At 29.7% G+C, this 14,163-nt stretch overlaps 3 protein-coding genes across 3 annotated transcripts; 1 reads left to right on the forward strand and 2 right to left on the reverse strand.

Moving 5' to 3' along the window:
- Nucleotides 1-71: 71 nt before the first annotated feature.
- On the reverse strand, nt 72-1,564 carry PGAP3 (Per1-like protein PGAP3). Its single transcript, XM_047057260.2, has 6 exons — nt 1,400-1,564; nt 1,101-1,336; nt 816-1,034; nt 542-749; nt 279-483; nt 72-209 (listed from the first exon to the last, which is right to left on the reverse strand). Exons 1-6 carry the CDS (start codon nt 1,449-1,451, stop codon nt 137-139), a joined length of 993 nt encoding a protein of 330 aa, XP_046913216.2. The 5' UTR covers nt 1,452-1,564; the 3' UTR covers nt 72-136.
- Nucleotides 1,565-1,623: 59 nt separating this feature from the next.
- Sym (symplekin scaffold protein) lies at nt 1,624-5,331 on the forward strand. Its single transcript, XM_047056557.2, is given in 5 exon segments — nt 1,624-1,937; nt 1,939-2,419; nt 2,422-4,449; nt 4,523-4,618; nt 4,686-5,331. Coding segments are annotated over 5 exon segments (3,387 nt in total). The 5' UTR covers nt 1,624-1,691; the 3' UTR covers nt 5,222-5,331.
- On the reverse strand, nt 5,235-11,961 carry LOC124493481 (uncharacterized). The gene is made up of 2 exons (XM_047056558.2): nt 11,325-11,961; nt 5,235-7,576 (listed from the first exon to the last, which is right to left on the reverse strand). The coding sequence occupies exons 1-2, from the start codon at nt 11,353-11,355 to the stop codon at nt 7,167-7,169; spliced, it is 441 nt and encodes a 146-aa protein (XP_046912514.2). The 5' UTR covers nt 11,356-11,961; the 3' UTR covers nt 5,235-7,166.
- Between the last annotated feature and the right edge of the window lie 2,202 nt (nt 11,962-14,163).

A 14,163-nucleotide genomic window follows, 5' to 3' on the forward strand; every position in this document is an offset into this window, starting at 1 on the left:
GTTTTTTATTATTTTTCTCGCTCGTTTTTTCAAATGGACCGTACATAGAGGATAGGAAAATTTCAATTTAAATTTTTCAATTCTAAAATTTATTCTATTTTTTTTTTAGTTCCAAAAAACAAAAATAAAAATTAAATCAAAGTAATTTCTGTTTCGTTTCATCATCTGATGTTTGGACTAGATAAAAAATTGCCTCATCTTTTAGAAAACTGTGTGGTAAAAAAAAAACAAAAATTAATGGTCATAATTAATTTTTTCCGTTGATAAAAAATGGTTACCTATACCAGAAAAATGGAAAAAATGTTGTAGCCAAATGCCAAATGGAATGAGCATCGAATGTGTAGAAAATTGGAGCAAAATCAAACAATTCCAATGTTAAGCACAAGTTAACAAATAATAAACTTAGAAAACATTTTCGAACATGTGTACGATGATGACGATTGATGAAACACCAGACTAACCATAAAATTGTACTTGCAATGCCTAACCATTAATAATCATCAAGATTATTTAAAATCACCAATGGCTAACAATCACATACCAGTTATAACATTGATTTTCATATTGTAACCATAATCGAATCGATGATACATTCGAATCAAATGATAAACGTAGAAGCTGATGAAGGGCATGGCTAATGAAATCTGAATCATTTTAGAATTAAATTTGAACACTTCGACAAACATTTTGACAGTGATTGTAAACAATAAATAGATCACAATTAAATAGGCAGAAAAGTAATCCAATTTCTAGTGAAAAGAAAAAAAATTTAGCTTTTGAATCATCTAATCAAGGATTTTTTTAAAAAAATAAACCTCGGTTAACGGTGTTTCACGAGCATGGAATGCCATTGACCAAAACCAAGCATTCATCGAGATAAATGCTTGTATTTGCCATAAATTATAAAATGGATCATTTGAATATTTGCCGAAAATTCGATAATCTTGCCAACAGTAAAAATTTGTTGCCAAATTACCGATGGAAAAAATGAACGATGCTGGTTCCTGAATTCCGAACAATCGATAAAATGTCCACTGAATGAATTTCGTATAAAATTGTTTAGAATATTAAGATAACCATAATTTTAAATTACATCTTACTTTTCCATAAAATTGTGGAATAGATTGTGGCGTTTCATGATTCTGTAATCGATCAATCGTTTGCCATTGTGCTTCTAATTGACATTCTGATTGGCAATCCCATCCGAATAATTTCAGATAAATTGGTTGTCTTGATTCGAATTGTGCCAATGAATTTGGTTTTGAACAATTGTTTCGATAACAATTGATGAAAAAATATTGAAACAATTTTAATCGATCACCGAACGATGCTTGAGCTATATTTTCATCAATAGAATTGTTAAAATGATATTGGATTATCAATCAATAATGAGAATTACCATAATCAAATAAAAATATTGCAACAATGATGATCCATGTATATTTGATCATGGCTATCTTTTGGAATGATTTAAGATGATTAAATTATAGAGACATTGCACTAGGATTCCGAATAATTTATTCATTAAATAAAATGATGATGATGATTCTCGACATTATGATTTGGAAAGTTTCTGGAAATTGTTTTGTTTCAACGAGAAAAATTTTTCCCGTTCAAATGTTCGTTTGTTTTATTGTCGAACAAATTTTTGTTAATAAACACGCGTTTTTATTTTTTTTTCTAGTTCCAAAATGTCATCGAATTCGGAAGCCGATCGTATCGAATCTCGAGTGATTGAATTTCTGGAAAATGCTATCGCTTCAACCAATGAAAGTGAAAAAGTATCATTCCTAAATCAGGCTCAAGAACTGGTCATTCATAATGATATTTTGGATAATTTTCTCGATGAAATTCTTGGATTTCAAAATGATAAATTATCTGAAGTACGTAAATTTGTTGCCAGTTTTATCGAAGCAACATGTAGAAAGGATCCGGATTTTTTTCCCAAAAGTTATTGTCAATTTAAGCCTTATGTTAGCCGATGAAGTTCCCAATGTTTTGAAACGTGTAATTCAAGCTTTAACTCAATTGTATAAAATATTTTTGCCATGGATTTCGGCGGCAAAAGTGAATGAAGAAATTGAATCAACTGGTGAAGTTTGGAACCAGATTAAAAATCAGGTTTTCTCATTGATCGATTTAACCGAAAACGATGGTGTTCGTACCCAATGTGTTAAATTTATCGAAATGGTTATCGTATGTCAAACTCGAAGGGATAATTTCTCTAAAGAAGAAGATTTCTCTCTGGATCAAATCGTTAACGTGGATAAAAAATTAATCGACATTGAAACATTGGAAGACGAAGCAAAACAATTGTTTGAACAATTGATTAATTTTCAATCGAAAATTCATATTTCTAGTGTAAATTTAATGGCTACAATGCAAAGTTTATCGTTGATTGCAAGACAACGTTCACGTTTGTTTTTGACAAAGTTGTTTTGGCATTCGAAACTTTAAGTACAAATTTACCACCAACATTGGCCAAATCACAAGTTAATTCTGTCAACAAACAATTAAAACTTTTAATGTTCATGTTATTTAAACATCCTTATATTCAATTCTCGAAATATCAATCGAAAATAATGCAAACATTGCAAAATATTGGCGTCAAACAAAGCGAAATAAATCGTTGTATACAGGAAAGTAAAAAACGTGGTATCAAAATCGAAGCCAACAACAGCAATAATAATGTTGGTCATGAACCGAAACGAATCAAAATTGAAATGGATGAAGATGATGATGAAATGGAAAACAATAATGGTAATAATAATCAAGTACAAGAAAATGAACAACCAAAATTCAATCTGGATACTAGTCTACATGATTTGTCAAGAAAATTTTCTCGATATGATGCTATTAAAGCTGCCGATATAACGGCCAAAGATCTAATTGGTCGTCTAAATAATTCGAATACTGTCTGTGATTTAGTTCTTACATCATTACATTTATTACCAGATAATTTAAAGCCGGAATCAATTGCTTCATTAAATGATTTTTCATTCTCATTGAATGATCCGGCAGCTATTGCAAAAAAAATGGCATTTTTTCTCACCGGAATGGCTATCGGACCAGGAATCGATGAAGTGATAGCTAAATATATGAATCTATTTGAAACTCAATATCGAATGAAAATTGACAATGAAACAAATAAAAAAATAACAAGTATGGTAAAAAAATTAATAAGTCGTGAGATGAAAAATCAACAACAAAATCATAATAAAGTTAAACTTGTACAATCGGGAAAGAAAATGACATCAGCCGTAAAGATTAAACAACTTAAATTGGAAGATATAACTAAACCATTGGAATTGAATGAAAAAATTCGTCATATGGAAAAATGTATTTCACGTATATTGGTGTCCAATCAATCGGCACAATTTTCAGCTAAACAATATGAAAATTATCGTAAAATAATTGGAAAATTTTCATCAAATCTAGTTGCATTTGATCCATTGAAAACATTGATAAAGGATTATATTTTTCAGGATATTCGTTCCCGTTATGATATATTATTCAATGCTTTATATCTAGAATATATTCATTGTAAATCACATGAAAAATCAATGAAATCATATTCCGATTATCTTGCATGGATCATTGAAAGTGTATTCGATACTTGTGAAACGAATGATTTGGATTTTTTTCTTCAAAAACTGTATCTAGAATCACCATTACTTGATGATAGAGCTATTGAAATGTTTAAGAATTTTGTACTTCATTCAGAAGATTTTGAATCATCATCAACCATATTACGAATATTGGTTGAGAAAAGACCATCGTATAGGCAAGAATTTCTCACCTGTTTATTACAGATTTGTATTGAAACAGAAAATGCTGATATTCATCAATCATCATTGGCGATGATTATTGAGATTTATCAGAATCCTAAATTTAATCTAAAAGAAACTGCTGAATCATTTGCATTAGAATGTTTGAATCGATTGAAAAATGATACATATGGTCCGAATGTACTTGGAGCAAAGGAACCGATGCCCTGGAATGATGATGCCATCAAAGCTGTACTTGCTGTTTATCTAAAATTATTACCACTTAATCAAAAATTGATTCATGAATTACCAAATGTTTATGTGGCAACAAATGCCCATATAAAACGTGTTATTTTACGATTAATTCAAGAACCAATTCAAGATATTGATATGAATTCAATGGAAATGATTAAATTCGTACAGAATGGTTTTATTGATGGTGCCGAAATTCTTGTATCACGTGTAATACACATATTGACCGATAAACGAAAACCAAGTGCTAAATTGGTTGCCTGTGTTAAAGATTTATATCAAAAACAAAAACGTGTTACCGATGTTCGTTTTCTAATACCAGTGCTAAGTGGTTTTACCAAACGAGAAATTATTGAAATCTTACCACAACTAATCAAATTGAATCCAAATGTTATAAAAGAAGTGTTCAACAGAATGTTCGTTTCACATGGTTAGTCTTTCGTATAATTGTTTCCGGTTTATTAAATCTCTTCTCGTTGTTTTTGTTTTTTTTTTTATTTTAGATCCATCATATCAAAGTCCAATTTCACCTGCCGATCTCATGATTGCATTGCACAATATTGATCCATCCAAATGTGATTTGAGGACAATTATAAAAGGTAAAATAGTGATATTACCCTCTCATAGTTATACATCCTTGACAATTTGTTTTATTTTTCGATTTAGCCATACATTTATGTTTCGAAGAGAAATCATTGTTTACAGCTGAAGTTTTTGCCATTGTCATGCAAATGCTTAGTGAACAAAATCCTTTACCAACATTATTGATGCGTACAGTGATACAAACATTGGGCCATTATCCAAGGTTAATCAGTTTTGTTATGAACAATATTCTTCAACGTTTAATATTGAAACAAGTTTGGAATCAGAAAAAAGTATGGGAAGGTTTTATCAAATGTTGTCAACGAACATTACCACAAAGTTTTCCTGTATTATTACAATTACCACCAATACAATTACAATCTGTATTTCAAACATGTCCAGAAATTCGTCCATCATTGATTAATTATCTACAACAGATGAATCAACAACAGGTTTCATTAATACCACAATCATTATTGGATGTAATATTATCATCTGAATATGATATGAATACAAATCAAATGATCAATTCTGATGGTGGCCATCATAGATCACAACAACGGCAGCAGCAGCAGCAATCAATCACTGAATCAATAACTGATAATGTTGATTCATCATAATAATAATTCAGTATTGTAAAATGAATAATTTTTTTATTTTTTTTCAAAAAAATTAATAATTTTAAAAAAAAGTTAAATTAAAATTTGTGAGTTGAGTTTGTGTTTACAAATTTTTTTTGTTTTGTTTTGTTTTGTTTTCCAAATCATGTGTACACCGAGGAATGAGAAAAAAAAATTGAATATTTTATTTCCAATATAAACACACACACACACGCACACACATAAACAGAAAATTTTCGATTTCATCGACCCTTTTTTTCGAAATTACATTCCATTTGTGAAATCCATAATAAGTATATATATAAAATCAAAATCGATCAATCATTTGATACCATATCTGTTGGTGTGTGTGTGTGTATGCATAAATACATCCAATGTATTCGAGGTTGTGATGATGATGATGATGACAACCTATACAGGATGCCATGATCTGCATTTGTGAGGGAATGTCGAAAAAAAACCAGCTATTTCAAGAAAAACTAGAATTTTGTTTTTAGGGTAAACAAGGACACATACACATTTTGTATAATTTGAATGGTGTAACCATTCAAAGAAACATAAAATCATATAAGATCTTCATAGTCATCATCATTGTTTGTCTTGAAAAAAAAATTGTTGTTCATTTTAGTGAACCTGAAATAGGGTTGATAGGTTGGTTGCTTGGTTGATTGGTTGGTTGGTTGGTTTGGTCGGTCGGTTGGTTGATCGACGATAATGATAGTGGTGATGGTGGTGGCGGTGGTAGTAGAGAGGTGATTCTTTTGGTGTACAGAAAAAAAAGTTTTTTTTTGTTTTGTTTTGAAGAAAATAAACCCGAAAAAAAAGGAAATGGAATGAATGGATGACATATAATAATGATGATGAAGTGTATATTTAGGTTGAGCAACAGGTGTGTGTGTGTGTGTGTGTGTATGTGTGAGCCAAAGAAAACATTGGTATTCAAAAAGAGGGGGTTAATTATTTTGTTTTTCTTTTATCCAGATCATTTCCTATTCCTGGTTTTTGTTTTGTTCATTTTTTTTTTCGTTGATTTTTATTATCATCATTATTATGATGATGATGATGATGATGAGACTGTGGTAGCATCAAAAAAGGGAAAAAAAGATGTTTAAACAGTACAGAAACAGAGCTTTAAAAGCAAAAGAATTGTTCTTGTGTGTGTGTGTGTCTGTATGCATGTTTTTCTGTTTATATTTGTATCCGGTTGTGGATCTTTTTTTTTGCTGTTTTGTTTTTTGTTTCATTTTTCTCGGTCATCTGTGGTTGAGGTCGTGAGAGAGAGAGAGATAGAAAAAAACATATAAAATTCATAATGGTTACCAACAACGGTCAATGATGATGAACGACCGAATTTTTGTGTGTAGGTTAGGGTATACAGTGGAGTCATGAGGTATCATCATCATCATCATCAAGGAAAAAAAATCAATTTTTCACTGTACTAAGTATAATATAGATATATAGGATTGACAGAATAAATGGATGAAAACAAAATAAGTTTATTTCTCATCATCATTCGACATCATATGTCTCTTGTTATTTATTAATGGCTGAAAAAATGGTAATCGATATATATATGTATTCTGATAATGTGTTTGTGTGTGTGTATGTGTCAATGGCTCGATAAAAAAAAAGTTCAAATCATAATAATAATAATAATAAATATTCAGCAGAAAAAAAAGAATAAATAAATATCATCATGTGATTGATAGATAGATTTGATATATTAAGAATAATAAATATATATTATATTATATAAGATGATTAGATGATTTTCAAATTGAATGAGTAAATGATGATAAGGTATTTGTGTGAATTTGATGATCATAAAATATATACAAACAAAAAAAAATGATTTTTTGCTTTTCAATCTTTGCTCTTTTTTTTGGCTCATGAATCATTCAACAATCATATTGTTGAAATTTTTTTTTTGTTTTGTTTTCATTCTTCATTTTTTATGATTCTTTTTATTATTATCATCATATGCTGTTGATCTGAATCCAATATGTTTCTTTGAATTATTATTAAATTCTTTTTGATCCATATGCAATAATCGATCAAATTGGCTGGTAGGAAAATCAATCCTTGGCAATAATGGTTTTCCATAACCATTCATATTTTGTCGATTATGATTTTGATGATGATGATGATGATTATGATGATTGTGGTGATGATGATTATGATGTAGATGATGATGATGATGATGATGATGTCCAACAGTAGCTGCTGCCATTGATGCAGCTGCAGCAGCGGCTGCTACATTTGTAGCAGCTACCACTGATGATCGTGAATAATCTTTACGAGAATTTGGTGGCGAACTGATTGACAGTTTGCTAAATTTAAGACAATCAATCTCGTCTAAATATATGAATATAAAAAAAATTGAAATTAATTAATTATTCACAATAAAAATTAGAATAAACTAATTAATCAATCAACAAATTCACACATACACAAAAACAAATATAATGTTTGTCTGATCAAATGATAATTATCATTGACATTGGCCGTGGATGATCATGATCAATGCCAATTATATCCAACATTATCATCATCATCATTATTATTATCATATCATTATACATTGTCAATGTCAATGATTATTATCATACACACACCAATATCATTATCAACAACAAAATAAAAACGTTTATCCTTGGGCGTTAACGATTTTAATTTATTAAAGCGAAACCGGTAAAATGAAAATAAATCAACCAACATAAAATATAAAAAAAGGTTGACATTGAGATTGTCACCAGAACAACAATATCGATATAGACAGACAAAACATTTGAAAAAAAATCGTTGATATGAACCAGAAAATGTGGATTGTATGGTTATGTTTATCACAATACATCGGATTAGATTTACATTTGATTATTTTTTTCGATAGGATTTGAAAGAAAATATTCTTAAGTGTATATTCCACTGTTTCACAAAAATTTCATTCATGATTTCTCAAATGATATAATGAGATTCATATGAATTAATTTCACGTTTCTTGTTTGTTTTTTGAAATTCAGGGATATGGTCAAGTTCAATCAGCAACGATATTATCATCATCATCATCATCACTATTGTTAACAATCATTCAATCAATGATGATGATAGTAATATACTACATCATTATCATCATTTTCAATTAAAACATGATAATATCAAGATGTGTGTGCGTGTTTGTCTGTATGTACAATATTTCAGTGTCAAGAACTTTGTTCTTGAAATTACAATCCAAAATGTATATAGTAAGTAAGATGAGATATACATTTCAACATTGAAATTTAGAAAAAAAAGATAATATTACAAGTGAAGAGAATCCTAAAATGCGGAAATTTGCCCTTTAAAGTATATATATAATACAGCAATGATAATCATAGCAAGAGAAGACAACAAACAAGTCAAGAGAAAAGGATTCATCGTGGTGACCCGGTGTGTGTGTGTTCATTCAAATGGCGCCATGAAAACAAAAAAAAAATCAAGGGCAAACAATATATATGTTTGTGTTTGAAACTATTGAAAAAAAAATTCATTTTCATGGCCAAATGAATTTAACGAAAAAAAAATTCATTCAAAAAAAAACGGACACACACACACACACGCTATCTATACCATCATAGAGATTCAATCATCAATAAACATTTCAGGAAACAAGAACGACCGGAATGAAATGATAATAAAGTGAAACAAACAACATATTTACCTACTGCTGCTGCTGCTACTTGTGTTTGATACAACTTGCTTCACCACAAACTTAATGAAAATTTCAAAAAAAAAATAAAATAAAATAAAACTTACAAGGAATGAAAATTTGTACAACAACAAAAAAAATGTGAATGGATTCACCAAGTGAAAAAAAACAAAATTTTTTTTTTTACTTACAAAATAAAAAAAACTAGTTCTTTTGCCTGTTGACCTATTCTCTTCTTCCCCTTTTTTTTATATTCACATTTGAAAAAGAAATAATCAAATGGCGACATTATTATTATATAACACTCACACAGAGAGACACAAACATAGAAAAGAAAACTTGCCCTGAACTTGATAACAATCACTTTATATATATATTATATATATATATAGGGAGAGGGAGGCTAGCCTAGAAGATAAATTTCATTCATTGAAAATTCACAATCACACAACAAGCAAGAGAAAAAAAATCCCTTTACAACCAATTAATGGATTATAAAGAAGACATTATGGACAAAATTTTTCTAACGGAACATACAAACATACATACATGTATATATGTTATGTTATAAAAGTGTGTGTGTCCGTATATTTGTGAATGGAACTAGATCTTATGTGTGTGTGTGCGACTTGTCTTAAGTAAAGTAAAAAAAAAATAAAATAACTTCCAAGATCAAGGCTGATGATCACCGGCGGCCATTATATTATTATTATATATCGGGTTATGGGAACGATACAATAACAACAACGACGATGTCGACCACAAGCACATAGTGAAGCCATCAGTATCAAGCTCAGAAATTTTTCAAGAAAAAAAAAGAGAGGACAAGGAAGAGAAAAACGAAAAACTGATGATCCGAAATGATGATGATGATTGAAATTTATAAAATGTATGTCATTTCAGACAACAACAACAACAACGATCACTACATACATGATTCTAAAAACAATTCATCATCATCATCATCATCATCAATATCATTAGCATATGTTGTTGTCATTTATACCGATTAGGTTTGGTTTGTTTTAGTCAATGGCAATGAATTATTATCATTATTTCAATGTTTATGGCCCACACAGTTGGGAACTAACAAATTTTTTTTTTGCTCCATAAACAAACAAATATGGCAATGACCATGATATCTCTCACTCTCTATATACATATAAATAAAACACAAAACAATTGAATGTTTAAAAGGGTTGACACAACACATTCTAACAAATTGTCAACTTGATGGTTGTTTTGTGCCTAAAGACCATTTTGCCCGCAAGAAATAAAAAAAAAATTCTTTCGAAAAATGTTTCTAAATTTGGATCAAATTCATTGTTCACACACACACAAACACAAGAATTCATTGCTTCTTTGATAATTTTGAATTTTCTTTTTTTTTTTTGTCAAATGTTAATTAGCATTCAAACACACAGGGTGACTGACTGAATATGACCGATTGGCTGAAATATTGACAATGATTGACGGATTTGGAATACAAGAAGTACAAAAAATATTTTCCTTTTCATTTTCAAGTTCATTGTGATCAACGAAAATAAAAATCGACATGATTGAATGGATAGACGATAGAAAAAAAAATGACGATAAACAATTGTCAAATCATCATCATCATCATGAATCAATGCCAAGGGCTTGCCTTCAAGAGTGCAAGAGAAAAAAATGAATGAATGAATGAATATATAAAGCAAATCCAATATTTAATGGTAACAATTTTGATACACATTCTATTACTCTCTTTCTTTTTTGGGCCATAATAAATGTGTACTCAATGGCGGAACTATGCTACATTACCGATTTGGTATTTATTCATTTTTTCTTTGTTTTGTTTTGTTTTTTTATACATTTCATCATCAAAATCATCATCATTAGAAACATTCAGTTTTTTTTCTGTATGAAAAAAATAAAATTAAAATTAAATTACCAAGGTCATCATCATCAAAATTATTAAAGAGAAAAAAAAGTGAAAGCAATCATCAAATGATTAATTTGTCACTAATTATAATAGCATAAAAATTCATTCATTCGTGATATGAATAATGGAAAGGATTGGTTAGATTGAATTTTTTCAGAATAAAACCATAAATTCTCTCTCTCTCTCTCTCTCTCTCTCTGATGCTGATAATGATTTTTTTTAAGGGAAGACGGGGGGTAAATTATTATCCTTCTCAATATATTGTCATTAATTTTTTTTTGTTGCTGTTGTTGTTGTTGTTCACTTCAAGATCATTCGAAGGTTTTTGTTTTGTTGTAAAAAAAAACAAACAAACATTCAAATTCGAATGTTGTACACGCGGTTTCATTCAATCGATCGATTGATTGATAATTGTAATTTGTTTGTTTGTTTGTCTGTTTATTCAATCAATAACAAGAAAAAGACAGAACAAAAATAATTTTAGAAAAAAAACTTACATGTAGTACGCATTTTATCGGATCGAATCATTGAAATTTTTTTTCTTTAACAATTTGTCTCAATGATGTAATGGAATGAAGGAAATTTGAATGAAAACAAAAAAAAAAATAAATTCAATCTATAGATGAAAATTCACAAAATTTATTCGAAAAACACAGACAGACACACAAAATTATGAAAAAATTTTCATTGTGAATGTTTTGGATTTTGAAAAAAATTGAAGCCAAGTTTTTTTTTTCACATTCGAATGTCCGAATGTTTTTTTTTCTTGTCGATGTTGAGATGTGATGGAATGAAACTACGAGATCTTTTATGATGATATAGTGTGACATGAGTATGTTTGTGTGCATGAAATGTTTTGTTTGATTCAACTGGTGGTGGTCGTCATCGTCATCGTCATCAACATCATCATGATTATTATTATCACCACAATCAAAAACAACAACAACAACAACATCATATATCGACCACTAGTTCTAGTTTATCAATGTCTTCTGTTCTGTATGTTTTTTTTGTGTATGTATAGTTTATGATCATCAATATATCTGAATCTCAACATTACATGTTTTCGATGTTTCGATGTTGATGATGATGATGAATCAAAACCTAAGGTGGACAAGTCAAGTTTTTTCTTCTTCCACTTTTTTAGCTGCTTTTTTTTCAATTATTTCGGGTATCTGGAAAAAAATTTTGAATTGATTGTGCGGTGTACACATGAGAGTGTAAGAGAGAGAGAGAGAGAGGGATGAAGAATAATAATTGAAATGAAAGATGAAAAAGGGGGTATATCATTCGATTCTAACAGTAGTAATATATGTGTGTGTGTGTAAATGTGTTGTAGTAGCATTATCAATTGAATGATGACAACTTGTTGAATGAATTTGATGAACGCCCCTTTCGTATATATACAATACATAATCTTACTCCTCCTCCACTGTTTCATACGTTGTATATGTATCGATAGATATTACCTGTTGCTTAGACTACTACCCCAAAATGAATAGATAAACGCCTTCCTCTCTCTCTCTCTCTGTCTGTCTGTCTAATGGAATGCATCACCAAAAGAAAGAGAGAAAAACCAATGTGTGATGTGTGTGTGTACCACGTGCAACAATACAAAGGTACAAATCAATTTTTTTTTATTCATTGGAAATTTTCAATTTACCGCTCTAACCTTTAAGATCATCATCATCGTATTATATTGTGTTGAATACACCTGGGCCAAAACGGTAAATGTGGGAAAAAAAATTTGCAACCCTCTTCCGAATTTGGTCCTTACACATACAGACTTACACCATATATATTATATATATATGGAACAGATGCAAAAGAAAGATCACGGGAACAAAAACACAGAAAAAAATCATTCCAATTGTTATTTTATCATCAAATACACACTTGAATTTGTAATTTTCAATGTCAACCGAATTCGGCTCTTTTATGTAAATGACTGCAACATCTATTGGATGCAAAATCTGCAGCAAAGTGTGCTGAGCTAGAACAAGAAAAAAAGTTTACGTGTTTCTTTGTTATTGTTTGTAATTTTCAATGTCAACCTTTGGCTCTCTCACTCACTCACTCTTTTTATGGGCTTGTTATTTATTTGAATGAATGAATGTAAAAAAAACTCACTCTTATGGGCTTGTTATTTATTTGAATGAATGAATGAAAAAAAAACTTTCTCTTCCCGGTTTGTATTTGATTGAATGATTCAAATAACAACAATATACTATCGCTTTCTCTCTTTTTTTCCAATTTTTTTTTCATGTCCCAATTTTATTTTCATCTTCAACAGTCAATGTTAATGATACAATTTCTGGTCGATGATGATGATGATATATACCTAGAACGACCTTTTTGACCTTTACCTCATTATTTTCAATGATAGACAGCTGACAAACGAATAATAACGGATTTTTAAAGATTCTCTCCCCCCTCACCAAAAAAAAAATTCACATTTGTTCTTGGAACGACAAAATTTTTTGTTTTTTAAAGAAAAAATTTTTAAATTTCATTTGCCAGAAAAAAAACAGCAACCACCAGGAAAAAATTTAAAAAAAAAATATGAAAATTGAAAACGAAAAATTGAAATAGAAATTTTCAAGGGTGTGTATCCCGAGAAACGTTTTTTTTATTAATGAATTCAAAAAAAACTACAACAACAACAACAACACAAAAGAACGGAAAAGGGCGAGATCGAATGGTGAAAGTGATATCGACAACAACAACAACAATGATAAAAAAAAATCTAGCGGGATTTAGGCGAGGCCAGCGTGTGTGATCAATTGAAATCGAAAGAAAATTCAATCAACTTAAGTGGCACGAGACAGGCACACGACACCTTAGTGGAATCATTCTTTTTGGTGAAAAAATGGATGATGTTGGCTTAACCTTCGAATTTTTTTTTCTTTGTTCTTCTCCAGACATCTTTCTTTTTTTTGTTCGTTACAATTTTTTCTTTTGAATAACAATCGATTTTTTTTTTGAAAAACAGGAAAAACATATGCGTCTTTAGCAGCAGCAGCAGCCTTTTTGGTCATCACCAGATAATGACCAGGCCTGATGTGATCCACACATAATCAATGTTGAATGACCATTAAGGTCAACAAAACAATACAAGACAAACAGACAGAAAGAAAAAAATGGATCAAAAATAAAAAGAAAAATCCTGGATACAAACAAACAAAACAAAACAAAAAACTAGGTCCCATTTTTTTCTGTGGATTGAATGACCGAAGAATTTTGAATCTCAATCCATCCAAAAGAAACAAATCCTCTAAAAACGAACACAAATAACTTTCATATATGACAAATGGACAACAACAACAAAAAATTTAT

The sequence above is a fragment of the Dermatophagoides farinae genome, chromosome 6 (genome assembly GCF_024713945.1).
Source record: "Dermatophagoides farinae isolate YC_2012a chromosome 6, ASM2471394v1, whole genome shotgun sequence".
Lineage (NCBI taxonomy): Eukaryota > Metazoa > Arthropoda > Arachnida > Sarcoptiformes > Pyroglyphidae > Dermatophagoides > Dermatophagoides farinae.

Excerpts from the sequence above, each read along its gene's own strand:
- PGAP3 (XM_047057260.2), bottom strand. The coding sequence starts at position 1,451 with ATGATCAAATATACATGGATCATCATTGTTGCAATATTTTTATTTGAT. Across the intron at positions 1,035-1,100 it reads TTCCACAATTTTATGGAAAA|TGGACATTTTATCGATTGTT; the intron begins GTAAGATGTAAT and ends AAATTCATTCAG. Across the intron at positions 484-541 it reads GAAAATCAATGTTATAACTG|GCATTGCAAGTACAATTTTA; the intron begins GTATGTGATTGT and ends ATTAATGGTTAG.
- LOC124493481 (XM_047056558.2), bottom strand. The coding sequence starts at position 11,355 with ATGATTCGATCCGATAAAATGCGTACTACAT. Across the intron at positions 7,577-11,324 it reads CGATAAAATGCGTACTACAT|ACGAGATTGATTGTCTTAAA; the intron begins GTAAGTTTTTTT and ends TCATATATTTAG.